Consider the following 25956-nt stretch of genomic DNA (forward strand, 5'->3'; position numbering starts at 1 on the left):
CATGAGGTTGCGGGTTCGGTCCCTGCCCTTGCTCAGTGGGTTAACGATCCGGCGTTGCTGTGAGCTGTGGTGTAGGTTGCAGACGCGGCTCGGATCCCGCGTTGCTGTGGCTCTGGCGTAGGCCGGTGGCTCCAGCTCCGATTCGACCCCTAGCCTGGGAACCTCCATATGCTGCGGGAGCGGCTCAAGAAATAGCAACAACAACAACAACAAAAATCTCAAAAAAAAAAAAAAAAAAAAGAAATAGTGGAATATTCATGGAGTAAAATAAGAACAAATGAGTCCACCCTGATATAAATTGATAAATTAATGAATGAGAAAAGAAAGCTCTCCCTTATGGTAGATCACCAAGCAATAAATGTGGGAGAAAAGACGGAGTAAGAGAATTATCATTTTGCACTCATCACAGTAATACCTCTTTAGCCATGAGTCATCACTGGGTTCTTAAAAATTTGTGGGCGATAGTTACAGAATCTCAAAATATCCCCTTACAAATTACTTATTACAAAGGGAAAAAGTCACTTTACTGTGAATTTTCCTAGTGAACACTACTCGACAACTTTACCAACTAAAGTTTCTATCATTAATAAATGGAATATATATATATATATATATTTGCGTATGTGTGTGTCCTTTTTTTTTTTTTTTTTTTTTTAAGGCTGCACCCACAGCTTATGCAAGTTCCCAGGCTAAGGGTGGAATCATCCACAGTTACCTACCAATGGGATTTATGCTGCTGTTATGCATTGCACAACTTCTGAAACTTTGGAATCACATTGGACAAGACCACTTTTATTTCCTATTCCACACTGATTTTTTTTTTTTTTAAACAAGACAATCCTTTTATTTTTATACTTTTGTGCGGGTGAGGGGGGGGTCGCATCCACAACATTCAGAAGGTCCCAGGCCTGGGATCAAACCCGAGCCACAGCAGTAACCAGAACCAGAAGTGACAATGTAATATCCTTAACCCCCAGAGCCACCAGAGAACTCCCGTTGTACGTTTATTTCTGCACTTTTCTCTTTATCAGAAACACGGAAAATCGCAGCGTCCCAAATACGGCATATCCAAGGAATATGGCGCCATCTATTGTTAAAATTGTACATAACCTCGAGTGAGTAGTTTTGCATAGTTTTTCCTTGAGATATTAGAATACAAAATATCGCACAGATAGCTCCTATAAATTCACTGTGGGGCTGTGGGGGCACTCAGTGCACAGTTTGAGAGCCACAGGGTTAGATAACAATGTTACGTTTTGCTTACTGTTGCTATGTAAGGGAAAGTCCTTATTCCTAGGAAATACACATCAAATTATCTATGGATAAAGATTTTTGCAAATTACTCTCAAATGATTCAAGGAAAAAAGTGTGTATATTTATGTATACACAGTGATCATGGCCAATATAGTAAATGAGGCAAAATGTGGACAATGAATCTGGATAAAAGGTATACAAGGTTTTTCCCCCCTACTATTCTCGAAATTATTTCAAAACAAAGATTTCTAAAAGATTAAATATAATTCTATATTTCGAGGTATATATACATACGTAGTAAAACAAAAGCCTGGAAATTAAAAGCTCCAATTCAAATAGCTGCAACATTTTGCAGTGTGGGAAGAGGGATGTCCATTCGGGGAAGAGTGCACACAGTATCGTGACGTTTTATTTCTTAAGGTAAGTGGTGGATACACAGATACTTACATTACTCTTTGTAGCTTTACGTTTGTCCAACGTATTTCATAATTTATTTTAAAGAATAAACACGTCGAGTCTTTCTTAATACAGATCTTGCCTAATGGCCCTCCTCCAGTACCAGGGCCCCGACTTCCCCACTTCCCTGGCTTCTGACTCTGTCCCTCAGGGACTCCGAAGGGAAGCATAATATTGGAAGAGGGGTTAATGGATGGGCCCTTGGGCACTGAAGAATCCACCAAAAAAAAAAAAAAAAAAAAAAAAGAAAGAAAGAAAAGAAAAAAAACAAACCCCAAACGGACAGTGTAGCGTGGCCGGGCCCTGAACTAACCCGTAATTCCAGCTACTTCCAGCCCTGGGAACTGCCCTGAACAGCCAATAAATTTCTACCACCTGGCTGCTAACCTAACAAATGCCTATGTCCTGAAGCCCCTGAACACAAGGCCGCGCCCACGATGAAAGGTAAACTCGGCCACCCCGCCACACCACCTTCCTGCCGAGGGTCGCGACCTAGGCTCGATCGCTTGACCTCAGGAAAACTAAAACCGACTCTCCAGGGCCTAGAGATGACGTCACGCCGCCCTTTTCTAGCATCGCGAGACTTTCTTCTCCCTCCCACCGCAGGTTCGGACGCTCCCTACTGCCCGCGCCCGCTGCCTGGCAGCGGCGGGTATGGCGAGCAGCGGAGTTGAGGCGGTGACGAGAGCAGCGGCTCCGCCATTGGACTAGGAAGCCTGAGGGACGGGCCAGCGCGGTGAACAAGGAGAGACTGAGGCGGGTGGCCCCGAGAGAGCGAGGGCAATGGAGGCCAACGTGCCGAAGCGGAAGGAGCCTGGCAAGTCCCTACGCATCAAAGTCATCTCCATGGGCAACGCCGAAGTGGGGAAAGTGAGTACCGCGCTGGGAGGGGCGGGACCTCAGCGCGGCGGGGCGATGTGCCGATTGGCTGGGAGGGCGGCCACTCAACAGCCCGGGGCTCAGCCTCCTCCCCGCCCCTGAGCAGGCCTGGTCTCCTGAGAGATGCGGCTCCGCTCAGAAAAGTCTCCTGACCTTTTTGACCTTTGGGTTGCCCCTCTCCAACACCTAAGAAGGTGCCTCGTGTGCTTCTAACCCTTGACTGTATCCCAAAGAGTTAAGGAGGCCTAGGTCCTTATGTCAGATCTCCTGCCTAGATACCATATCGGCGTTCCAGGTGACCCGTCCAGGACTTAGAGGTGGAGAATAAAAGTTCAGGGACCCCCAGAGGGGTTTGGGAGCCGAAGGGACTTTACTGGGCGTGTGTGAGGATGAGGATTTGTCAAATGTTACTCTGCAGACATGGAGCCCAGAATCTACATTTCATCGCCAAGAGAGCATGACTGATGCTAAAGTGTTTCACAGAGGAGGTGCGACGGATGTCAAGGAACTTGTGTTATTTTGTTTTGTTAGTTTTGTTTTTATTTCTGGTAGTGTCACTACATCCATTATCTCAAAGAAGTCTTAGTTCCCTGCCTTCTGTTCTGCTTCTACTGGGTCAGCTCTAAGCTCTCCCATAGCATGGGGGGAGGGAGGGAGAGAGATGAAGGAAGGTCTTTCCTCGCGTGAATTCCAACTTGACTTAAATTGTCTCCCCTTCAGGGTAAGTGGAAGCTTTTGGTTAAGAACCTGCCAAGGTCATCATATCAGTGACCGAGACAGGGTTAGAACCTGGATCTTCACACTCCCATTGCAGTGCTCTTTCCATCATGTGCTGTCAAAATCAACTCCTAGTAGGATCTGCATGCCAAAAGAGCTGTTGATGGGAGTATTTATGCCAGTGCCTTGCACATAGTTGGTGCTCAGTAAATGTTTATTCATGTCTTTGCTTTCTATTTAGTATTCTCTTGTACTATTCATGAATCTATATGTATGTATGTATTAACATAATTGAAAGTCAACATTTGTTGAATGCCAGCTTTGTGCCAGGCTTTGAAAAGAAAAAGAATAAAGCCTCTAGAAGGTTATGTACTAAACTGGCTAAGTGAGCATGCTCACTTTTTAAATTTTACTGTACTTAGTGGTGCAACATTAGAAATAGCTTAAAATGTTAGAAATAGCTTAAAATGTTATCACATTTATGTAATATTCTAGATTTATTAGCCAATGCAGTTAGGGGAAAGAAAGAACATACAAAATACTGGAAAGGAGAAAGCAAAATTATCATTATTTGTTAATAATAAGATTGTTTATATGGAAACCCAGAGAGAATTAACTGAAAAGCTATTAGAAATAATAAGAAAAGACAAAATTAATGTACAAAAATTTATAGCTTTATTATATCAAATTATAATTGTTTGGAAAATATAATTGAAAAACGATTTCAATTTACAATAACAACCAAAATAAAGTGCCTAGGTTTAAACTTAAGAAATGGGTAGGGGAGTTCCCGTCGTGGCGCAGTGGTTAAGGAATCCGACTAGGAACCATGAGGTTGCAGGTTCCATCCCTGTCCTTGCTCAGTGGGTTAAGGATCCGGAATTGCCGTGAGCTGTGGTGTAGGTTGCAGACGTGGCTCGGATCCCACGTTGCTGTGGCTGTGGTGTAGGCCAGCAGCTACAGCTCTGATTTGACCTCCAGCCTGGGAACCTCCACATGCCGCAACTGCAGCCCTAAAAAGCGGCCCTAGAAAAGACAAAAAAAAAAAAAAAAAAAAAAAGAAATGGGTAGGACCTAGGACCTATATGAAGAAACTTTGTAAGCTCTTAGAGTTTACATAAATTACCTAGACAAATGGAAAGACATACTTTCCCCATAATTAGGATCTATATTTTAGAGATGTCAATTCTTTAAAATAATCTACGAATGTCATTCAGTTCCAGTTAAAATACCAATAGGGTTTTTTTTCTTCAGAACATAATAAAAGGTGAAAAATTAAATATGAGACTGTGTATATGTATAACTCATTCACTTTGATGTACACCTGAAATTAACACAACATTGTAAGTAAACATACTCCAATACAATTTCTTTATTGTGAAAAGGAAATGAGAAGAGACTAACACTATCAGATATTAAAACATATTTTAAAGTTACTAAACTTTTCCTATTGATACCAGAAAGGAAATAACAGAGATAGAAACATCAGTGGAGCAGAACAGCACCCAGAAATAAACACAAACATACAAGGAAAGTCAGTTTACAACAAATATAGTAAGTCTGTGGGAAAGTAAGGACCATTTAATAAGTACTTTTGCAATAGCTATCTACTCTTTGGGGGTGGAGTGGATTCCTATTGAATACCTTTCTCGAAAATAAATTTTAGGTGGATAAAAGATTTAAGTGTAATTTAAAATAATTTTGCTTTAGTTTTAAAAGTAATACATTCATTTTAAAGAATTTGGAAAATATAGGAAGACACACAGATAAATAAGTTAAAAATTAAGGCATGCTCCAGTAAATAATCCTTGGATCAAAGGGCAAATCGGGAGTTCTTGCTGTGGCACAGCAGATAAAGGATCCAGCATTGCTGCAGCTGTGGGGTAGGTCACAGCTGCAGCCTGGATTTTATCCCTGGCCTGGGAACTTCCATATGCTGCAGGTGCGGGGAATAAAAGAAGAAGGAAAAAAAAAACAAAAACAAAAACAAAGGGAAAATCAAAGCAAATGACAAAATAAGTAGAAAGCGATGAAAGGAGAGAATCCATTACAGAATTTTCAGGGCCAATTTAAAGCTGTAATGAAAGGAAAATCCACTGTCTTATTTGTTTCTTAAAAAGAAATAAAAAGTAAAAGGCACTTAATTCACCTTTGTGAATATGCTTAGAACCACTGAATTGTATGTATACCTTAAAAGTATAAACATTATGGTATATCTCACTTTTAAAAAATAAAGGAACTGGAGTTCTTTCCCATCCTGACTCAGCAGAAGAATATCTGATTAACATCCATGAAGACGCAGGTTTGATCCCTGGCTTTGCTCAGTGGGTTAAGGATCCTGCATTGCTGTGGCTGTGGTGTAGGCCGACAGCTGTAGTTCCGATTTGACCCCTAGCCTGGGAACCTCCATATGCCTCGAGTGTGGCCATAAAAAGACAAAATACACCAAAAGAAATAAGTCCCTGGAAAGATTAATGAAAAAGAAAATGCCTAAAAATTTATTTAAGAAAAATAGAGAAAGCAAAAAGTTGCAAGATTAGTACTGAAAAGGAGACAAAATCAGAGTTCCTATTGTGCCTCAGCAGGTTAAGAACCCAGCTGGTATCCACGGGGATGTGAGGGATCCCTGCCCTCGCTCATTGGGTTAAAGATCAGGCACTGCTGTTGGCTGCCGTGTAGGTTGCATACGGGGCTCACATCTGGCGTTGCTATAGTGTGGGTCAGCAGTTGCAGCTGCAATTCGACCCTTAGCCTGGGAACTTCCATATGACGCAGGTTCAGCCTTAAAAAGAAAGAAAAAAAAAAAAAAGAAAGAAAAGGAGACAAAATCACTTACTAAAAGAAATTAAAAGAAAGATTAAAGAATACTATATTCAGTTCTATGGGAACACATTTCAAAATGTAGAGGAAGTGGAGGATTTCCTAGCAGAATACAATTTACCAAAATCTTTTCAAAAAGTAGAAAACCCAAATGACCAGTCACATAAGAAGAAATTGGAGAAGCCATTAAAAGATTTTTTTTAATCTAAAAAAGTAAGATCAGATGGCTTCATGAATAAGCTTTATTTAAGCTTTAAATAACATGTAACTTCAATTGCTTAAGTTATTCTGAGGCAAAGAAAAAGATGAACAGCACTCCAACTTACTTATATAAAGTTATGGTAACTTAAATAGCAAAACTTGATATAGTATCAAAAAAGAAAAGTGTATGCCATTTTCACATATACATAGAGATGCATAATATCTAAATATCGACAAATAGAATTCGGCAACATACCAAAAAAATTTCACTGCTAGCAAGTAATGAACCCTGGGATAGGGTTTATCCCAGGAATGCAAACTTGGCTCAGCATCAGGAAGTTAACATAACATGTTATGTGAACTGATTACTAGAGAAAATATTTTCTATAGTGTAAAAAATTTGATATAATCAACCTAATAAACACTTAAGCAACATCAGAATAAAACGAACTACTTAAATATGAAAATCAATATTTATTATTAACCAATAGCAAAGGTTATACTAAAGGGGAAAATGCTGCGGCCATTTCCTTTAAAGTTAGGTATAAGAAAGGGTACATGATTTTTTTTTAATTATTCAGTATTATTTTAGAGGTTCTGGAGATGCAGTAAGATAAAGGGAATTCCCCAGGGTTAATTCCCTTTATGGGGAATTTCTCTGTGCTCTTTGTTTAGATCCAGTTCAGCTTTCTGCATTGGCATCCATTTACCCTAGATCCCAGCCCAGTTCTCAGTGATCTCCAGGATCTGCTCCTGATGTTCTTACCATTGACTTTTCATATCAAGTGACTCTGAAGATTGCCCTAATTCTAGATTTCCAGTTATATTAAATATTTTTGTTACATCAGTTGAATTGGTTTCCCTTACTTGCAATCTAAAGTTACCTACATCAAACAATATTATATGTACTTCTTTGGAGTTTGCTTATTCTCTCCTAACAGTAGGTTATGGTAATTCCCCTCTCTGACATAACAGCAATCACTCTTTTTCATGGTTGCATGATAGTCTGTGATGTGCAAATATCCCCTCTATGGATGAGAATTCACTTGTTTCTCTGTTCCCTACTACAAACAATGTTGCTATAGTTCCTTCTTTTCTGTTTCTTTCTTTCTCCCTCCCTCCCTCTCTCTCTCTTTTTCTCTCTTTCTCTCTTTCTATTTTTCTTTCTTTCTTTTTAGGGCCATGCCTGAAGCATATGGAAGTTCCCAGGCTAGGGGTCGTATTGGAGCTACAACTGCCAGCCTACGCCACAGCCACAGCAACGTGGGATCTGAGCAGCGTCTGTGACCTACACCACAGCTCATGGCAAGGCTGGATCCTTTAACCCACTGAGCAAGGCCAGAGATTGAACCTGCATCCTAATCAGTCTTAACCTGCTGAGCCACAGCAGGAGCTCTCAGTACATTTCTATATGTATATATATCCTTAAATACTGGTACTCTAATTTCTATGGACTGTATTCCCAAGGGTAGAACTGCTGAGTTGAAGAGCACTTTTTTTTTTTTTTTGTCTTTTGTCTTTTTAGGGCCACACCCGCGGCATATGGAGGTTCCCAGGCGATGGGTCAAATTGGAGCTGTAGCCGCCAGCCTATACCACAGCCACAGCAATGCCAGATCCGTGCCTCATCTTCAACCTATACCACAGCTCACTGCAACGCCAGATCCCTAACCCATGGAGCGAGGCCAGGGATTGAAACTGCATCGTCATGGATACTAGTCAGGTTCTTTAACCACTGAGACACGACAGGAACTCCTGAATAGCACATTTTTTAATTTTATTAGCTATTGACAATTGCTCTTCAAAAAGGTATGTTTCTGGAGTTCCCGCAGAACTGGAGTAGCACAGTGGGTTAAGGATCAGGTGTTGCTGCAGCTGTGGCTCAGATTTGATCCCTCGCCTGGGAGCTTCCATATGCCTCTGGTGTGGCCAAAAAAAAGGGTGTGTGTCTACCAGCAATATGCTACTTTCCCCCCTAAATCCCTGCCAACACAGTATTGTCATTCTTTTGATTACTACTTATCTGGTTAGTGACAAGTAATTTCATTGTTACTTTTATTTGCATTTCACTGACACAGCTGAGGTTGAGCATCTTTTCAAATGCTATTAGACATTCAGATTTGTTTTTCTGTGAATTGGCCAATTCATACTTCCTACCCATTCTTCTGTTGGGTGATGTGTCTCTCTTACAAGCTTTTCTGGTTTAGGGACATTAGAGTTGTTAACTTTTTGCCAGTCATATGAATTACAAATATTTGTCCCAGTATATTATCTTGTAAAACTTTTTAATTAATTTATTTTTTAGGGCCGCACCTGTGCCATATGGAAGTTCCCAGGCTAGGGGTCTAATTGGAGCTGCAGCTGCTGGCCTGCATCACCACAGCTACAGCAATGCCGGCTCCAAGCATCTGTGACCCACACTACAGCTCACAGCAGTGTGGGATCCTTTAACTCACTGAGCAAGGCCAGGGATTTTACCCACATCATCATGGATACTAGTCGGGTTCTTAACCTGCTGAGCTGCAATGGCAACTCCCTGTCTTTCATACTTTTATATTTGGCGGCATATGGAGGTTGCCAGGCTAGGGGTCTAATCAGAGCTGTAGCCGCTGGCCTACACCACAGCCACAGCAACGCAGGATCCAAGCCATGTCTGCAACCTACACTACAGCTCACAGCAATGCTGGATCCTTAACCCACTGAGCAAGGCCAGGGATCAAACCCACCACCTCGTGGTTCCTAGTCGGATTCATTAACCACTGAGCCACGGTGGGAACTCCCAAGTTATTACAATATTATTGACTATATTCCTTATGCTGTATAATACATCCTAATGTATGATTTATTTACAGTTTATTTATTATTTATTTATATTTATAAGTTCCTAATGCTTATTTATTTTATAGCTGGAGGTTTGTATCTCTTTAATGCCCTTTGCTTATATTGCTTCTCCACCCCACCCTCCCCCCTGATAACCACCCATTCTCTGTATCTGTGATGTTTTCATTTTATTTTGTCTGTTTATTTTGTTTTTTATTTGTTTATTTATGTATTTGTCTTTTTAGGGCTGCACCCATGGCATATGGATGTTCCCAGGCTAGGGGTCCAATTGGAGCTGTAGCTGCCAGCCTATGCCAGAGCCAGAGCAATGTGGAATCTGAGCCACACCTTCGACCTATACCACAGCTCATGGCAATGCTGGGTCTTTAACGCACTGAGTGAGGCCAGGGATCGAACCCGAGTTCTCATGGATGCTAGTTGGGTTCATTAATCACTGAGCCACAGTGGGAACTCCAATATTTTGTTTTTTAGATTCCACATGTAAGTTAGATTATATTTGTTTGTTTGTTTATGGCACCCATGGCATATGGAAGTTCCCAGGCCAGGGACTAAATCTGGCAGTGCTGGATCCTTTAACCCACTGTGCTAGTCCAGAGAACCTGCACCTCCACAGAGACCTAAGCCACTGCAGTTGGATTCCTAACCTACTGCACCATGGCAGGAACTCCCCCAATGACTTTATTTATTTATTTATTTATTTATTTATTTTAAGGGCCACACCCGTGGCATATGGAGGGTTCCCAGGCTAGGGTTCTAATCGGAGCTATAGTTGCGGGCCCACACCACAGCCACAGCAACGCAGGATCCGAGCCGTGTCTGCGACCTACACCACAGCTTATGGCAACGCTAGATCCTTAACCCACTGAGCAAGGGCAGGGATTGAACCTGCAACCTCATGGTTCCTAGTTGGGTTTTTTTTTTTTGGGGGGGGGGTCTTTTTGCCTTTTCTAGGGCCTCTCCCACGGCATGTGGATGTTCCCAGGCTAGGGGTCTAATCGGAGCTGTAGCCGCTGGGCTATGCCAGAGCCACAGCAACTCGGGATCCGAGCCAGCGTCTGCGACCTACACCACAGCTCACGGCAACACCAGATCCTTAACCCACTGAGCAAGGGCAGGGATTGAACCTGCAACCTCATGGTTCCTGGTCAGGTGGGTTGACCACTGTGCCACAGCAGGAACTCCCCTAGTTGGATTTGTTTCCACTGTGCCACTACGGGAACTCCCCCCCATTGACTTTAAATATCACCTCTATTACCTTTTAAATTTCCTTATATAATGAGATCTATTTCTGAACTCTCTGTTCTATTCCACTGACCTACTTGTTTATTCTTATGCCAAGATAATACTCTCTTAATTGGTTTTGGACTATCTATCAATGCCAGTTCTCACCTCTTTCTACAGTCCTGCCCCTTTCCTGTTTTTCATACTTTGACTATTCTTCCCAGAACGCTATTTTTTCATGTGAATTCTAGGCTAATTCTATTAGAGAAAAACAAGATTCAAACCTACTAAGATTCTTCATTGTAACTGCATTAAAAAAGATAAGGGCCTTAAAGGTATTTAAGAAAAATAGAGAAAGCAAAAAAGTTTATACTTATGTTATTTAATTTAGCTTGTATGATCCTAAGGCCCAGGAACCCATCTCTGTGGCTATAGGGAGTGGTTATTTATACTTTTAATTAAATGTGTATCTCTTTAAATACTTAGGACTAGTGTTTAAATAGTGTACTAGAGTTAAAGGACTTTTAGGTCCCTTAATCTCATGAATAAATTAGAAAAAGACTATTTTTCTAGTTTATTGTAAGAGAAAACATTTGAGAAGTGCTTTCAGGCTGTAAAGGGTATTTTAAAATGTAGCCTCTTAGCAGTAGTCACTCCAAAGAAGTTTTTCCTTCAGTTCACAATGAGCTTATCAAGTACTTTTTAAAGCAACTGTCCTATTTAATTTAGATTGAGGTTCATCAGGAATGTGTTTGAGCAGAATAAGCTTCATTACCAGCACTTCAAGTCAATTCTGTTTCATGAGCGCTAAGGTTTGCTATTAATATAGCAGTTATTTTAAACTGGATTTTCATCTGCACTGAGCTGATTGCTCGGATATAAAGAAGTAAAATACTGGTGCTGGCCCTCAAGTAGTTTACTGTCTAGCTGAAGAGATGAGGTGCATAAACACATGGCAAAAGGTAACCAGGCAGCGTGTGTGACTGATGGCAAATGTAGGTAGTAAATGGAAGCACTGGAGCAGTGAAGATAGAAGCAGGAACTCGTAACCTGGGTGCTCAGAGTTTGCCCTGGGCCTTAAAGGGTAATTAGGATTTGGGGGGAAAAAAGGAAGCCATTTCACTCCAAGTACAGGGAAAAGTAATGACAAAAGTCATGAAGTCAGGCCTGGGAGTTTTGCAGAAATGGAGGGTTGGTATATGGAAGGGTTTACACAGAGAAGACAAATTAGGGCCGGATCATGGAGGACCTGGAATAACGGACAAAGGAATGTGGATGATGAACTCTTGGCAGCCGAGAAGCCACCGAAGAATTTTGAGGTGGAGGAGCAGAATAATGTTAGTGATGCACAGTTGTTGGTTGAAGTTGGGAGGAGAGGAGGCGCAAAGACCACTAAAGAATTTCCTACGGTTGTGCAGGAGTAGATGATGAAGACCTGAACCCAAGTGGTACCAACGGGAACTGGGATGAAGAGAAAGGTGGAAGAAACTTTCGACAGAAGATTCCGAAAGATTCCAAATCCAACATGACATTAATGTTTTAATCCTCTGGGAAAATGGTGGCATTAGTAACAGAACTAGGATGTCAGCAGGATGAGCTGTTTTTATGTATAGGATTCGTTCCTTTGGGGACATGCTGAATTTGTGAAGCAGCAGGACCTTAAGTAGAACTGAGTCGAGAAGATATTTGGAGATGTGGATCTAGCCTGGGGTGCGAGGTCAAGGTAGACAAATATTTTGGTGTCATTATTGAAAGTATAAAAGTAGAAGAAATCTTCAAAAGAAAGAACAAGGATTGAGAACTAAACTGAAAACATACCCACATTTGGTATTCAGGGAAGAATTTAAAAATAATTTTTCTTTAAAAAATGTTGTTATTTATTTCAATATAGTTTTGGCTTTTGAAAAAGCTTTGTCTCTCATAGAAGTGAATGAAGAAGCCATAAGGAAGAAATGTGCTTATTTTGTATGTGTTCCCGGAGAGTCTTTACTAAAAGCATGTATTTTTACCTTTTCAGAGCTGTATTATAAAGAGGTACTGTGAGAAAAGATTTGTGTCTAAATACCTTGCGACAATTGGAATTGACTATGGAGTCACAAAGTGAGTACATATATTGTTTCTTTGGGCTTGCAGATTACATGGAAATTCAGAACCTGTCTACACTGAGCTGCCTTGAAACAGAGATTCTGAAGATATGTTGGGACAGACAGGAATAAGAGATCTTTAGAGAGTAGTGGTCACTTCATTTTTTCCTCATGGAGCACCTTCTGTTCACCAGGCCTATGTGAACAGAATGTAGGATATTCTGTGATGAGCAAGTCAGCACGAAGCCTGCTGGCAGATGTAGCTTTTCAGGAAGTAGGTTTCTGTATAAACACGTCCCGTTAGCAGGTGTATTTTTAGAGAATTTTGAAATATTCTCTCCTTGAGAGTCTAAATATTATGTGAAAATTTTTCTATCGGAAAACTTCCTTTTTATGATCTTTATGGCCTATTGGACTCTAGCGAAAATGATCTGGGAAGAGTAAAATTGGGTATAAGTGGGGATTTATTTGGAGATGAATGGGGGTGGGTGGAGCTGGGGAGATCCAGTTACAATGGCAGGAAATGGCACTGCCGAGGAGTGGAGTTGAGGTAGAACAGCACCCCCCCCAGGGTGGAATCTCGGGGGCTCCGTTTCTCGCCCAGCCGGCCCTTCCCTTTGCTCTCATTATATTTTTTCACACACCTACTCCGCATCGCATGGTCCCTGAAGCCGTGCCATTGCTCTTGCCCTTCTCAGTGCCGTGCTTCATTCTGGCCACCTGATAGGTCCTTTGCCTTTCTCCCGCCACCTGTCAGTCTCCTCAAGGTGTAGAGTGTTCCTGTTCCCACAGGGCCTTCTGAACACCTTCTTTATCAGTCGGGACTCATCTTAGAAGTATTAAAATCTCTGCTATTCACGGGTCTTAGCATAACTTACCTAGTAGTATTATTTTATATGTTTAATACCTCCTGCTAGATTAGAAGCTCCATGAAGAAGGGACTATTAGTGTAAAGGACATCCAGGTGCCTGGTACAGTGCTTATATTTAGTAGATACTCAATAAATATGTACTATTAGGTAAGAAAGATACATCTAAAGAGGAAGTTTGCAAGATTAGTCTGTGAGGGCAGCATTCGAGAAGGTAGATTAAAGTGGAGGGTGTGTCTGTATTTCAGGCACAGCATTTCAGCAGTGATATGATAGGATATCCTGTTTAAGGCAGTTTTGTTTCGAATCCATATAAGTAGCTATTTATTCATCCTAGGAAATGAGAGTTACCGTATTATGCCATAGAACTGGTTTATTCAGCAGCCTACAATTGCCTCTCAGTATCCAAGGGATGTTGGTTCCAGGACCCTATCAGATACCACAATTTGCAGATATTTAAGCCTCTTACATGAAATGGTGTAGTATTTGCGTATAACCTACACACATTATCTAGATACTTTAAATCATCTTTAGATTACTTGTAATACCTAATACAACGTAAATGCTATATAAATTGTTGTAAATGCAGTGTAAATAGCTGCCACGTTGTGGCAAGTTCAAGTTCTGCTTTTTGGAACTTTCTGGAATTTTTTCCCCTGAATATTTTTAATCTGAGGTTGATTGAATCCATGGATACAGAACCCATGGATACAGAGGCCTAACTGTATTCTGTTTCTTGTTAAAAATTTTTTTTAATAGTTGTCCCATGGTGAGAAGAAGGATGTGATTGACAGAAACCCAACTTAAAGATAATCAATTCACATAATCCAATTAGAAGGATGTAGCTGGACTTCCGAGACTGCTAGAACCAGGGACAGAATATAGCCCAGTCATTTCACACTCTCCCCCACCACCTCTCTCTACCTTTTGGCTCCTTCTACAGAGTTGCCCATTGCTCTCGGGCTTATATTGTATATTTTACCTCTAGAGAGGAACCAAAACTAATCCCAAGTTTTAAAACCCCAGGGAAGGTTTTAATTGTCCAGGTGGGGGGCAAGTGCTTTACCCAGCTCAGTTAGCTGTGGCCAGCACAGTGGCATCCACATGGCTGGGAGTTCCCGCCATGCTGCAGTGGGCTAAGAATCAGACTGCAGTGGGTCAGGTTGCTGTGGAGGCATGGGTTTGGTCCTTGGCCCAGCGCAGTGGGTTAAAGGATCAGGCCTTACTGCAGCCGTGGCTCATGTCACACCTGTGGCTCGGATTCAGTCCCTGTCCTGGAAACTTCCATATGCTGTGGGTGCAGCCATTTTTAAAAAAAAAAGCAGCAGAAGGAAGAACCGTTTAAACCACCATTGGAGAAGTAAGGGGTGGTACAGTTTTGGGCCTGTCAAAACATTAGATGCTCATTCCATCCTGCAGCTTTCAGCATGCTTAAGAATCACTTGTAGAGTTTGTAAAAATGACGCTTCCTAAGACCCACCCACCAAGATTCTGAATCACTGGGCCTGAGGTGGGGCAGAGGATGCTGCATTTTAAACAACCTCCCCTCTTCCTGTAATTATGATGCAGGTGGTCTTCAGGCTACAATTTAGGAAAGCACTGGCTTGAGATAATGAATTATGATTTTTCTTCTTTTTTTTTTAATCTTTGAGATTTTTTAAAAAGTGATTTTTATTTTTTTCCATTATAGCTGGTTTACAGTGTTCTATCGATTTTCTACTGCACAGCAAGGTGACCCAGTCACGCATACATATATACATTCTTGATTTTTCTTAAGGTAATTTCCTCTGTCTGACTTCTTCTTTTTTTTTTTTTTTTGTCTTTTTCCCATTTCTAGGGCAGCTCCCATGGCATATGGAGGTTCCCAGGCTAGAGGTCTAATCGGAGATGTCGCCGCTGGCCTACGTCAGAGCCACAGCAACTCGGGATCCGAGCCGCGTCTGCGACCTACACCACAGCTCACAGCAACGCCGGAGCCCCAACCCACTGAGTGAGGGCGGGGATCGAACCCACCACCTCGTGGTTCCTAGTTGGATTCGTTAACCACTGAGCCATGACGGGAACTCCTCCTCTGTCTGACTTCTGAATTGAATTGACCTCTTTGAGTTTCAGTGTGTGAGCATTTGTGTTACTGATTTTATAAACTTCAGTTCTATCCCTTCTCAGCTGCTATCTTTTTCTTTTTTTTTTTTTTTTTTGTCTTTTTAGGGCTGCAGTTGCGGCATATGGAGGTTCGTAGGCTAGGGGTTGAATCAGAGCTACAGCTGCCGGCCTACACGACAGCCACAGCAATGCAGGATCCAAGCCACGTCTACAACCTACACCATAGCTCATGGCAACGAAAGATCCTTAACCCACTGAGCAAGGCCAGGGATCAAACCCATGTCTTCATGGATACTAGTCAGGTTTGTTAACCACTGAGCCATGATGGGAACTCCTCAGATGCTGTCTTTTTAAGGCAGAATTTCCTGTTATAAATTGTTTTACAGAATCTTCTCCAGGTGCTCTCAAACTGTTATTGTTTTGTTTGTTGTTGTCACACTCTCTTTTATGAGATGGATCCTGATTTCACAGATGTTAAAATGAAAACAAATGTGCATCTTAGAATTGACGAAATATGGTAGGGAATTCAGGAATGAAGAAATGGTAAAGTGATTAATAGTTAGTTTGATTTAAATACACAAATCATATAAAACAACTGTAGGAATTGTGGTTTCCGAATAGAAAGTGGATATCTTAAACGCGGACAGGGAATAATAGTAATAATAGTAATAATAATAATAATAAACCACGAGGTAGCAGAGACCATAAGGGCAGCTGCTGGTGTCCTTGTGTAACATGGGAGGTGCCCTGTCAGTGCTGTCTACACTGAAACATGTTACTTAAGAGAACCTAACTCTAATCTGTTTACCTTTAGTAATCTCTTCTTAACCTTAGAGGAGTCTTTTAGGAAATAATATTTCTGTGGTGAAGAACAATTGTATTTAAAGCTCAATAATTCCTCCCAATTTACCTCAGTTTCTTTTTTTTTTTTTCCTTTTGTTAAATTCAATGAAAAGTAAATTTTGGAGTTCTCTTGTGGTGCAGTGGATTAAGTATCCAGCATTGTCACTGCAGTGGTTCGGGTCGCTGCTGTGGCGCGGATTTGACCCCTGCTCTGGGAATTCTCACATACTGTGGGTGTGGCCCCCCCAAAAGTACATTTTGTGCTTTTATTTTAAATTAACATAACCCTGATTTTATAAAAGTATTTATGTTTATCAGTCTTATCTATGTATAGAAAGAAGTCTGCAGTAATGTTCGTTTATACTAATGAAGGTTGTTCTTCCCTGGGGGGCAGGATTTGGGATAAACTTTTAAATTGGATCTTTGTAGTTTTCTTTAGTGTTTGAATTATTTAAACTGTTTCATTCATTCATTTTTCTTTTTCTTTTTTTTTTTTCTTTTTGTCTTTTGTCTTTTTAGGGCAGCACCCACAGCATATAGAGTTTCCCAGGCTAGGGGTCCAATCAGAGCTGTAGCTGCCGGCCTACACCACAGCCACAGCAATGCCAGATCCTTAACCTACTGTGCGAGGCCAGGGATCAAACCCGAAACTTCATGTTTCCTAGTCAGATTTGTTTTGGCTGCACCACGACAGGAACTCCCATTCATTTTTCAGTAGTGATTTTTCTTTAAGGAAGTACAACAAAAGGATAGAATCAAGTATCCCGATGTTAGCAGTACTTAATTCTAACATGAATGGTTGTTATTTCCCTTTTTGTTCTTTTCTCTGTTTTCAAATTTCTGAAAACACATTGACTCTTAGCTCTCGCTCAAATAAAGATCATAAGCAAATTAAACAATCATTAAAAATATACTTTTTTAAGAATGTATACATGTATGTGTAACTGGGTCACCATGCTGTACAGTAGAAAATAGAACACTGTAAACCAGCTATAATGGAAAAAATAAAAATCATTATAAAATTTAAAAATAATAATAATATACTTTTTTTTTTAAGTCTTTTTGGGCCATACTTTTGACATATGGACATTCCCAGGTAGGGGTTGAATCAGAGCTGTAGCTGCTGGCCTATGCCACAGCCACAGCAACGCCAGATCCTTAACCCACTGAGCGAGGCCAGGGATTGAACCCACATCCTCCTGGGTACTAGTTGGATTCTTAACCCGCTGAGCCACAATGGGAACTCCAATAATATCATCTTTATGCAATTTATTTTGTACTATTTATGCACGGTAATCAAGCATAACCCGTAGAAATTCAGACGTCTAACTAAGTGAAGGGAAATGTTTTGTTTTCCTTCATCTTGCTCCTACTTGTCCTGAATCCTTTTTTTTAGTACCACAGTAACAGGTACCATTTGTTTGTTACGGGTATGGACTGAAGTGTCTTGAGGTAAGGTGAAGCTAAACTAGGGCACTTATTCCAGGTGAATTCAGTGTTCCTAAACAGGAGACAACCTGCTAGGTTGCTAGTTCCTGTTGTAAAGATTATCTGGAATCAAGAAGGGGCCCTAAGAGGGAGTTCCCGTTGCGGCTTGGTGGTAATGAACCCGACTAGTATCCATGAGGATGTGGGTTGGATCCCTGGCCTTGCTCAGTGGGTTAAAGATCCAGTGTTGCCGTGTGCAGTGGTGTAGGTCGCAGACATGGCTTGGATCCTGCGTGGCTATGGCTATAGGTAGGCCGGCAGCTGCAGCTCTGATTTAACCCCTAGCCTGAGAATTTCCATATTCAGCCCTAAAAAGCAAAAAAAAAGAAGAGGCACCAAGAAAGCCTCTTTTAAATTTCATACATAACCTTTAGAAATTCATAAGCTACATGAATGATATTAATGTGATGCAGAAACCATGACCTTCTCTGGGATTGTTTCCATTTGAACATTTCAGGGTCCAAGTCAGAGACAGAGAAATTAAAGTTAACATCTTTGACATGGCTGGACATCCCTTCTTCTATGAGGTAAGAAAGCCTTTTTGAGAAAACCTATATCCACTGTTGTTAATGGGTTGAGGGGAAGAAGATCCGAATTATCGAAACAACCAATATTCAAGTCGGGTAAAAATAGGTAAATGTAGCTGGCGTTTGTGGCTTTCCTCCTGAGCCTTAACTTAATGGGTATCTTCGGTCGTTTGTGCTCTCCGCTTAAATAGCTGTAGGAAAGTCCAGTGCTCACTCATGTCCCAGACCCTTAGATAAGATATTTTGACTTTCAAAGGACTCCTGCTTTTTACTTTATGCCTTAGCCCACAATGTGAAAGGGTAATTACATCCCTTTGTGGCCTGAAGAATTCAGTAATGTGACTTCTTTCGTAGCAGGGTTCTGGAGTGATCCTTCAGCTCACTCCTCAGTCACGTGTGCTTTCTTCCCAGAAGGAGTGAAAGCAGCCTCCCTTGATTACTCTCATCTGCCTATCAGTCCCAGGTAGTCTCAAGACTAATCTCATGGCCATTCTCTTTTGTTTTTCCTTCCTTGGGTTTTTCATTTGCCCTGAGAGGGCTTTTTACTCTTTATTACTTTCTTTCTGCTTGTTTCAGGTTTATTTTGCTCTTCTAGGTTCTTGAGGTGGGAGCTTAGATTATCGATTTGAGATTTTCTTCTTTTCTAATGTGTGTATTTTGTGCTATAACTTCTCAGCACTGCATAGCTGTCTCCCACAGATTTTGATATGTTGTATCTTCATTTTCATTCATATTTCACTTTATTCATTCAATTTGTGTTTTTTTGTTTCCCTTGAGACTTTGACCAATGGAGCTAGGGGTCCACTTGGAGCTGTAGCTGCTGGCCTTCGCCAGAGCCACAGCAATGCCAGATCTGAGCCGTGTCTGCAACCTACACCACAGCTCACGGCAATGCTGGATCCTTAACCCACTGAGCAAGGCCAGGGATCGAACCCACATCCTCGTGGATGCTGTCGGGTTGGTTAACCGTGAGCCATGATGGGAACTCCATGACCAATGGATTATTTTGAAGTATGTTGTTTAGTTTCCGAGTGTTTAGAAATTTTCCTTTTATCTTTCTTTTTTTCTTTTTTGGCCACTTGCAGCATATGGAGTTCCTGGGCCAGGGATCTGATCCAAGCCACAGCTGCAGCCTAGGCCACAGCTGTGGCAACACCAGATCCTTAACCCAATGTGCTGGGCTGGCGATTGAACCTGTGTCCCAGCACTCCCAAGACACTGCCAATCCCATTGTGCCACAGTGGGAACTCTTATCTTTCTACTATTGATTTCTAGTTTGATTCCCTTGAGACCAGAGAACACACTGAATGATTCCAATTCTTTTAAATTTGTTGAGGTCTCCCCCCCCACACACCTGCCACCATGGCCTAAGATGTGGTCTATCATGGGATGTGTTACATGAGAACTTGAATAGAATGTATATGTGGCTATTGTTGAATGGAATATTCTATAAATATTTATTAGACCATGTTGGTCAGTGGTGTCAATTTCTTTTATATTCTTGCTGATTTTCTGTTTAGTTGTTCTATCGATTGCTAAAAGAGGGGTACTGAAATATCCAACTATAATTGTAGACTTGTTTATTTCTCCTTTTGGTTCTATTTATTTTTGCTTCACATATTTTGCAGCTCTTTTATTTGGTGCATATACATTGAGGATTGCTGTCTTCATTATGTATTTTATTATTATATACTGTCCCCCTATATCTCTGCTAATTTTCTTTGTTCTAGTGTCTATTTTTTCTGATGATATGTAGACATTTCCACTTTCCTTTGACTAATGTTTGCACAATACGTCTTTTTCTATCCTTTCACTTTCAGCATATTTATATCATTATATCTGAGGTGACTCTTTTTTTTTTTTTTTGGCCATGCCCACAGCATGTGGAAGTTCCTGGGCCAGAGATCACATCCAAGCCACAGCTGCAACCTGTGCCAAAGCTGCAGCACTGCAGATTCTTAACCCACTGTGCTGGTCTGGGGACCCCCTCAGCAACCCAAACCATTGCAGAGACAATGCTGGATCCTTAACCCATTGTCCCACAGCAGGAACTCCCTGAAGTGACTTTCTTATAAGACAGTACATAGCTGGATCATGATTTTTAAGCTATTCGGTCAACTTATGCTCTTAGACCACTTTTGTGTAATTATTGCTATATTATAGCTTAAGTCTACTCTTTTATTTTATTTATTTATTTATTTTTGTCTTTTTTGTCCTTTTAGGGCCGCACCTGTGGCATATGGAGGTTCCCCGGCTAGGGGTCTAATCGGAGCTGTGGCCACCAGCCTACGCCAGAGCCACGGCAACGCCAGATCCGAGCCATATCTGCAACCTACACCACAGCTCATGGCAACGCCAGATCCCCAACCCATTGAGCGAGGCCAGGGATCAAACCCCCAACCCCTTGGTTCCTAGTTGGATTCTCTTCCACTGCACCACGACAGGAACTCCGTTTTCTATTTTTAATTTCTGTTTTCTTTTTCCTGTTTTCCTGTGGATTACTTGAACACGACTTGAATTCCATTTTGATTTGCCTGTAGTGTTTTTGAGTGAAACTTTCTGAGTAGCTTTATTAGTGGATGCTCTTAGTCATTGCCCTCTGTAAGTCATCACAGTCTGCTGGTGGCGTCGTTTTAAAGGTTTGAGTGGAGTATCTCCCTTTACGTCCTTCCCCCCTCTCTCATTTCTAATACAATTGTCTGAAATATTTTCTCTAAATATTTAGTCTACATTAGGACTGCAGCAGAATTTAATTTTTGCTTAATTGTCAAACAATTTAGAAAACTCAAGACAGAAGGAAAGCCTATTGTATTCACCTGTATTTTTGCTTACTTTGTTCTTTCATCCTTCGATATGTTCCAAGGTTCCCTCTTTTATCATTTCCTTTCTGTTTAGAGAACTCTTTTAGCCATTCTTTTAGCTTAGGTCTGCTGACAACAGTTCTCATGATTTTCCTTGATTGAGAATGTTTTGATTTCTCCTTTGTTCCTGAAGAATTTTTTTTTTCAGATTATCAGATTCTGGGTTGGTATTTCTTTTTTTTTTCCCCCTAATATGTGAAAAATGGCATGCTTATTTCCTCTGGCCTTTCTCTGCTTAGATTTTCTTACCATTTATTAAGTTGTTTTGAGGCCAGCTCTTGAACTCACTGAGTCCCTTGTCCCCTGTAATGTCACTGCTCTCTGGGGAGAGTGGGGTTTCGGAAGGAAAGGGGTATTTACTGGGAAGGTTAACTTAATTAGGTTCGAAGAGATGTCTTTTTTTTCTCTGGCTGCTTTCGTGATTTTTTCTTTTAGTTTTTAGAGGTTTAATTATGATGTGTGTTGGCATGGATTTCTTTGGGTTTTTCTTGTTGGGGGTCTTCTCAGCTTCTTGATTCTACTGTAGATTTATCTCTCTTGCCCAGTTTGGGGACTTTTCAGCCATTATTTCTGTGAGTCCTTTTTCAGCCCCATCCTGTTTCTCCTCTGCTTCCCAGACCCTGATCTTGTCGTAGTCCTGCAGGTCCCCAAGGCGCTGTTCTTCTTCTTTCTTTCTTTTTTTTCTCTCTGTTGTTCAGAATAGGTAATATTTATTGTTTTGCCCTCTGTTTCAGCGATTCTCTCCATATCTTCTTCATTCTCTGTTGAGCCTAACTACTAGGCTTTTTAATTTTGGTCATTGTATTTTTCTAAAATGTCTGCTTAGCCTTTGCTTAAGTTAATGAGGATGGAGAGACAGACTTTTTCTGAGGTGCCTGGCCGGAGGAGAGTGGTTATCATCTAGAGTTTTCTATCTTTCCTGGTCCTTCACTGACGAGAGCAGGCTTGGGCTTTTGTCTGCACCTATTGGCGTTTCCAAGTTCTGCTTCTGTAGCTCTAAGTCTTGGGTACATGAGGCAAAAGAAAACCCAGGAAACTCATTGCTGTGTCATTCCTCAGGTCCTAAGCTCCCTTGCTTGTACGCCTCTTTCTCTCCACATTCCAGAAGTGTCTTATGTATGTTTTATATATAATGCCCAGGATTTTTACTCATACTTAGTGGAAAGAACAGGGGAAAACACATCTATTCCATCTTCCCAGAGGAAACAAAAATTTTAATGACTTTATAATCATTCATCTTATGAATATACCCAAATATTTAGGTAAAATGAATTCCTTTTAAATGTGGAGCCTTACAGTAGATTAAGTTAGTTTCCCAGGTATAGAATATTGTCTGTGAAAAGGTCATGGAGGCTCTAGGTGACCACTGTTTGACCTAGATTCTAAACCCCGGAAATGCTAACACAACTCTTAGATTACACCAGAGTCAGGTAAATGAGGAGTGAGAAGATGCCCGAGAATTGATGTGGTCCAGACCCCTGCCATTGTAGGATTTCTTTCTGCAGCATTCCTGATTGCTGGCCGTCATTCATTCACCAGGGAGCAGAACGCCAGTTCTCTGCTGCACTCTGGAAGTACATAGCCCCTATTCTTATGGCACGTAAATATATCAGAGAAGACACATGTTAAACAAATGACAGGATGCTTGGGAGCACCCACAGCTAGCTTATCTGGCAGGTCAGGAAGTCCATTGAAGGAAGCAGCATGTGCACTGAATGTTGACAGAGACCTAAGAGTTACGTCGTTTGAGGGGAATCCAGGGACAGTGTAGTACACGGGACAGTTTTGAGCAGAGCTGACTGTAAGGGTCTGGAGAATGAGTGTCTCTAATGTTTCGCAAGTAACCCATTACAGAGTTAAAACCTCTAGATTAACAGCTTCAGTGTTATGAAGGCTGCCTTGCTTTGACGTGGCAGCTAATTCTGGCCTTGTCTTTGAATGAATGTAGACGGAGTCTCTGCATCTGCAGGAGAGCCTTTCCAGTATTTGTTAATCTGCTCTAAGTAAAACATTTTTTATTCCTGCCACAGCTAGACCTATCAGCATCCTTTGTAAATAACCTCTAGTTAGCTGATAGGGAGCTGAGAACTGAACATAACATTCCAGATATTGCCTAACTGGTGAAAAACACTGAGTGTTCTGTTACTTTCTATCATTAGATACTAGACTCTTGGTACTGCAGCCCGGAATTGTGATAGCTTTTTCTCAGCAGCTCACAAAAATAAAAGTATAATTAATAGAAGCTATTTGAAATCAGCGCTTCTGAAGTGCCTATAATTCAAAATAGCCTCGATGGTACTTTTTTGTCAAATATTTGCTGTCTGTAGCTCTGACTCTCCTTTTTGACAAGACCAAAGCCATCATTTTCTTTCTAAGCCCTAAACTGACCAGCGTACCCCTTCACTCAGCACTCACCTAGTGAAGTACCCGCAGCCATTCTCAGGGTCCCTGGCTTCCTCAGATCCTTAGCACCTGTCCCCCATTAACGCTTCCACTGTCACCAGTACATTTGACAGGTTTACCCAGAGGGCCTGAGAAAAGACAGTCCCTTCTGTGTGCCACATAGCAAGCTCAGAAGAAGGTGTCAGAGGGGCTCTGGAGAGAATGGAAGCTTACCCGAGTCTCGACTTCAGTGGTGCCCACAGTGGAATTCTGGATAACTGGGCTAGGTAGTGGGTCTATAAAAGCTTTCTGAGGCCTAACAGCTTCCGCTAACCTACAGGCTAGAAAGTTTGCTGGCTCTGCTTTAAAAACTCAACAATCCCAGTTCCCTTAGCGTGCTCTTTAATTAAACTTTGGATGCAGCATGTCTACCAGGACTAACATTAGAAAGCTGTTTGGGAGTTCCCACTGCAGTGCAGCAGAAATGAATCCAACTAGTAACCACGAGGTTTTGGGTTCAATCCCTGGCCTCAGTGGGTTAAGGATCCGGCATTGCTGTGAGCTGTGGTGTAGGTTGCAGATGTGCCTTGGATCCTGCAGATGTTGCTATGGCTATGGTGTAGGCCGGGAGCTGTAGCTCCAAGTTGACCCCGAGCCTGGGAACCTCCATATGCCGTGGGTGCGGCCCTAAAAAGCAAAAAAAAAAAAAAAAAAACCAAAAACAAAAACAAAAAAGAAAGCTGTTTGGAGAGATGAGAATAGTTGACTGATGTTGGTCTATTATGGTCTCTTAGCCTCTCAAAGGTAGGGGACCACCGAGGCATCTCCTTTGCCCTTTCCATTTCACACACGGGGAAACTAAGGCTTGAAGTAATAAAGTCACTTACTCAAGATGATGTAGATATCTAGTTGCTGAACCCAGATGTGAACTTGGGTGGTTTTTTTTTTTAAGATTTTCAAGAGAAATCTGCGGAGCTTATTTAATTTTCTTTTTTACACACATACTTCCTTCTGGACAGCATGATCTGCATTTTGGAATTCTTTCTTTTCCCCTTGGCCTCTATTTTTGTTCTCTACTGTAACACATTCAGCCATTTGATTAAACAAATATGTCTCAAATACTTATACCTGCCAGGCCCAGGGGGTGACAGTGATGCTCGCTTATAGTCCAGTGGGGAAAACAGCTGGATGTATTTTTAACTCTAAAACTAGACAGGAAGTGACATGAGCCCTATTAGAAGTGCAGCATGCCGTGGTGTTCCAAGGGATGTAGAAATTGCATTCCGTTTTGCAGGTATAGGGGGCGGAAAAAGCTAAATAAGAGAGATGGTATTGTAGCTAGACCTCATAAAATGCAAGATGAAGAGGTGTCCATTTCCAGATGGAGTTAGGGAGGCATAGGGCAGATTCAGGAGATGAGAGATTATCCAGTTTGCAGTACAGGGGGTTGGAGGGGATTAAGACTGGGAAGCTGGTGGAGGACCGATCCGAAACTGTTAATGTCAGTTAAAAGAGTTTGAACTTTGCACTTAAAAGAGTTTGAACTTCAGATGGTGGGCGGTAGGGAAACACTGAAGAATTTTTGAGCCAGGGCTTTAAAAAGGTACATATGCATTGGAGTTTCTGTTGTGGCTCAGCAGTAACCAACCCGATCAGTATCCATGAGGATGTGGGTTCGACCTTTGGCCTCACTTAGTGGGTTAAGGATCTGGTGTTGCTGTGGCTGTGGTGTAGGCCAGCAGCCGCAGCTGTGATTTGATCCCTAGCCTGGGAACTTCCCTATGCCATGGGTGCGGCCCTAAAAAGAAAAAAAGATACATATGCACAGTGTATAATGTTGCCAGAGAGATTGCTTAGAAGACTCTTGCACTAGCACAGTCAAGATGCTGTTGGCAATGAAAATGGAAAGGAAGGGACAGTGCAGGAAACAGGGCAGAGGTGGTTTCTACAGGATTGTTTGAACTTGCTGAGCAAAAGCAGCAAAGGCTAATACAGGCTTTCAACCTGAAGGACCCACTAGACGTTCAAGAGAAGGAAAAGTTTAGGAAGGAATAATCGGGAGGGTTTCCCGTTGTGCAGATTGAATTTGAGGTTCCAGCAGGATGTTCAGCTGGAAGAGTCCAGAGCTCATTGGAGATGCAGATCTGGAAGCACGGGCAAAAGGACACATCTTGGAGGGTCTCACAGTTGAAACTGTGCAAGTGGTTGATTGTGCGGAGTGGCGAGGAAGAACTAAAACAGAAAGAACGGGCGCCCCGGGCAGGATGTGGGGAAGTGTGGTGGCAGACGGGAGTGGGAGCGATGGCGAAAAGAAGAGTGGGTGAAAGAGATGCGCTAAGAACCTGAGGAGTGTGGTGAATGGGCACCAAGGCAGCAGGAGTTTCCGGACAGGGGACAGGAGTGGAAGTGCTG

General features: G+C 41.7%; 1 protein-coding gene across 3 annotated transcripts in view; it reads left to right on the plus strand.

The window, feature by feature from the left end:
- DNAJC27 (DnaJ heat shock protein family (Hsp40) member C27) overlaps positions 2291 to 25956 on the plus strand; it is a 40400-nt gene continuing 16734 nt past the window's right edge. Inside the window, exons 1-3 of one of the 3 annotated variants that reach the window (XM_021087775.1) lie at positions 2291 to 2580; positions 12406 to 12488; positions 18232 to 18301. In XM_021087775.1, coding sequence (XP_020943434.1) covers positions 2494 to 2580; positions 12406 to 12488; positions 18232 to 18301 — 240 coding nt within the window. In that variant the 5' untranslated portion in view covers positions 2291 to 2493. The remainder of the gene's footprint in view (positions 2581 to 12405; positions 12489 to 18231; positions 18302 to 25956) is intronic. The other 2 variants (XM_003481278.4, XR_002342820.1) reach the window with 2 other exon arrangements.

Source organism: Sus scrofa, chromosome 3 (genome assembly GCF_000003025.6).
Source record: "Sus scrofa isolate TJ Tabasco breed Duroc chromosome 3, Sscrofa11.1, whole genome shotgun sequence".
NCBI lineage: Eukaryota > Metazoa > Chordata > Mammalia > Artiodactyla > Suidae > Sus > Sus scrofa.